Source organism: Giraffa tippelskirchi, chromosome 3, assembly GCF_054371585.1.
Source record: "Giraffa tippelskirchi isolate mGirTip1 chromosome 3, T2T-mGirTip1v1.2.pri, whole genome shotgun sequence".
NCBI classification, from domain to species: domain Eukaryota; kingdom Metazoa; phylum Chordata; class Mammalia; order Artiodactyla; family Giraffidae; genus Giraffa; species Giraffa tippelskirchi.
This window is the reverse complement of record NC_137277.1, coordinates 21,194,723-21,197,850: the sequence shown is the minus strand read 5'-3', so window position 1 is coordinate 21,197,850 and position 3,128 is coordinate 21,194,723. Positions and strand designations below refer to the sequence as shown.

The 3,128-nt window shown below is 47.0% G+C and overlaps 1 protein-coding gene across 1 annotated transcript; it reads left to right on the top strand.

Annotated features, from left to right (window-relative positions):
* The first annotated feature begins 1,396 nt into the window (after positions 1-1,396).
* Positions 1,397-2,347, top strand: LOC145540382 (uncharacterized). Its single transcript, XM_081574952.1, has one exon. It carries the CDS (start codon positions 1,397-1,399, stop codon positions 2,345-2,347), a length of 951 nt encoding a protein of 316 aa, XP_081431078.1.
* The last annotated feature ends 781 nt before the right edge of the window (positions 2,348-3,128 follow it).

Genomic DNA, 3,128 nt, shown 5'->3' with positions numbered 1-3,128 from the left:
ACTTCCCGCAATAACTTTGCAACATCTATGAGTATCAAATTATTATGTTGCACACCTATAAACAATATAATGCCATGTCAATTAAAGATCAATTTAAAACAAACAAGGATAGATATATACCAGTAGAATTCAGAAGTCTCATATTAGGAGAGTACATGACACTACTGTAGTGAAATATTGAAACACATGTATTGTTTCTCCCGCTGTTGACTATATGCTTTCCCTGCTGCTGCTGCTGCTGCTGCTAAGTCGCTTCAGTCGTGTCCGACTCTGTGCGACCTCATAGACGGCAGCCCACCAGGCTCCTCCGTCCCTGGTATTCTCCAGGCAAGAACACTGGAGTGGGTGGCCATTTCCTTCTCCAATGCATGAAAGTGAAAAGTGAAAGTGAAGTCGCTCAGTCGTGTCTGACTCCTCGTGACCCCACGGACTGCAGCCCACCAGGCTCCTCCATTCATGGAATTGTCCAGGCAAGAGTACTGGAGTGGGGTGCCATTGCCTTCTCCGTATGCTTTCCCTATGACATGGCAATTACACTCTTACATATGTACCTGAAAGAAAATAGGGCAGAAAAAACTACGAAATTATGGCTAACACATTTCACATTTATTGAAACATACAAATCTATAAATTTAACATCCTATCTACCTCTTTGTCACAAGTTACAAAAGAAAGTATGGGCAAGTTGTGATGTCTCAGCACAGGTGATTGATTCAGCTAAAAATAGTTATGGGACATTAATGAATTGATGCTGTCTGAAAACAGGGTACCGCTTTTGCCTCTATTCGACCTTTGGTGCTGAATTGCTAGTGAAGAACAATGTGCCAACATCTTCTACCTAAATGTACCTAATAAAGCTGGGAAACATTTTAGGTCAGTCTCTACTGATTTGAAAGACATGTATATAGATACACGTGATCATCTTGAATCTCAGACTTTGTCTGAGCCGGACTTGGACTTTAGCAGGCTTCATACATCACAGAATGCATCAGCATCCAGCAAGTCCCAACGTAAGTACAGTCAAAGGAACAAAGAAAAGATGACTGTTTTGACCCTGGCCAAGGCAGGAAGAACTATCCCATGACCTGATGATGTCACATGACCAGAGATGCTGCTGGGATGATTCCTTATTGCTTTTCACTTCTGGAAATGGTTCTTAAGTACTAGTCCTGATTAAAAGATCAAACACGAATTTACAGAGGCCTCAAAGCACTAAAGAAATCATTTCCTCTTGGATAATTTCCCATTGACTACAAAAACAACATACACAACAAGGAAAGTCTTTTATTGGTCCCAACATTGGGGGTCCAGTGTATAAAAAGCCCCAGAACAGAAGTAGTCATCAGAATCTGTGAAACTCACTTCTGAACAGGAGTCCACACTCACCACTGACAAAATGACTCACTCCTGCTGCTCCCCATGCTGTCAGCCCACCTGCTGCCAGCCCACCTGCTGTGAGCCCAGCTGCTGTCGGCCTTGCTGCCCCCCAACTTGCTATCAGACTAGTGAAAACACCTGCTGTAGGACCACCTGCTGCAAACCTACTTGTGTGACCACCTGCTGCCAGCCCACTTGCGGTGGGTCCAGCTGCTGCCAGCCTTGCTGTCGCCCTGCCAGCTGTCAGACCACCTGCTGCAGGACCACCTGCCTCAAACCTGTTTGTGTGACCACCTGCTGTCAGCCCTCCTGCTGTGAGCCCAGCTGCTGTCGGCCTTGCTGCCCCCCAACTTGCTATCAGACTAGTGAAAACACCTGCTGTAGGACCACCTGCTGCAAACCTACTTGTGTGACCACCTGCTGCCAGCCCACCTGCGGTGGGTCCAGCTGCTGCCAGCCTTGCTGTCGCCCTGCCAGCTGTCAGACCACCTGCTGCAGGACCACCTGCCTCAAACCTGTTTGTGTGACCACCTGCTGTCAGCCCTCCTGCTGTGAGCCCAGCTGCTGTCGGCCTTGCTGCCCCCCAACTTGCTATCAGGCTAGTGAAAACACCTGCTGTAGGACCACCTGCTGCAAACCTACTTGTGTGACCACCTGCTGCCAGCCCACCTGCGGTGGGTCCAGCTGCTGCCAGCCTTGCTGTCGCCCTGCCAGCTGTCAGACCACCTGCTGCAGGACCACCTGCCTCAAGCCGATTTGTGTGACCACCTGCTGCCAGCCCACATGCTGTGAATCCAGCAGCTGTGGACAAACCTGCGGTGGGTCCAGGTGCTATCAGGCTTGCTGCCAGCCCGCTTCCTGTGCACCTGTGTACTGCCATAGAACCTGCTACCACCCCACATGCTGCTGCCTGCCTGGGTGCCAAGACCAGAGCTGTGGGTCCAGCTGCTGCCAGCCTTCCTGCTGCTGATCACCTTGCCAAGGATCCACTGTCCCTATACAACACCTTCTATTGATTGACTCGTTACCTGGGGACAAAACAAAATCACTTCCTAGACTTTGCTGACAACTGGCATGCTCTACCAGAATTTCAGTTACTCATCTCCTTGCTTAAGAGCTTGTGAATTAGCTTGACGGAATGTGGAGGGCTTCCTCCAATTGTCTTCCTCTGATGTAGGAGGACCATGTGCCAACTTCCTGCATCTGTGATAGGGAAGTATGTCTTGGTTTTGGCTCTGAAAATAGGATTGACCATCTAGTTCTTCTGAGTAACTTAAGGAAACAAGATCTCAGAATGTTTCTAAAGGTTTCTGCAGCCTATCATACTCTTTATAGTCATATTTTCTCTTTTGCTATCCGCATAGTTCTTGTCTCATGCTTTCTCCTTTTACAGTCACTTTGAGTTTTACCTGTATGCTTCTCAATAAATGGTGTACCACAATTCTTCTATATGTGTTTGATTTATTGCACCACATTCCTGATATAGAAATTTATATATTATATGCCTTATCCATTATGAGCATCATATTAGCCCCCTTCCTAATTATTATCTCATTATTAAAAACCCATTTCATTGGGTAGTGTGATTTACCAAATAATAAACAGACGCATCCAGGATGAAGTCTTCTGTTCCTGCTCCAGGGCACTTACATCTACATCCCAAGGAAGTATTAATAGATGTCTGAACCTCAGTGACTATGCCCTCGGCAAGCTATAGTTGCTGTCATTGTTTATGTGGTTATCTATTGCTG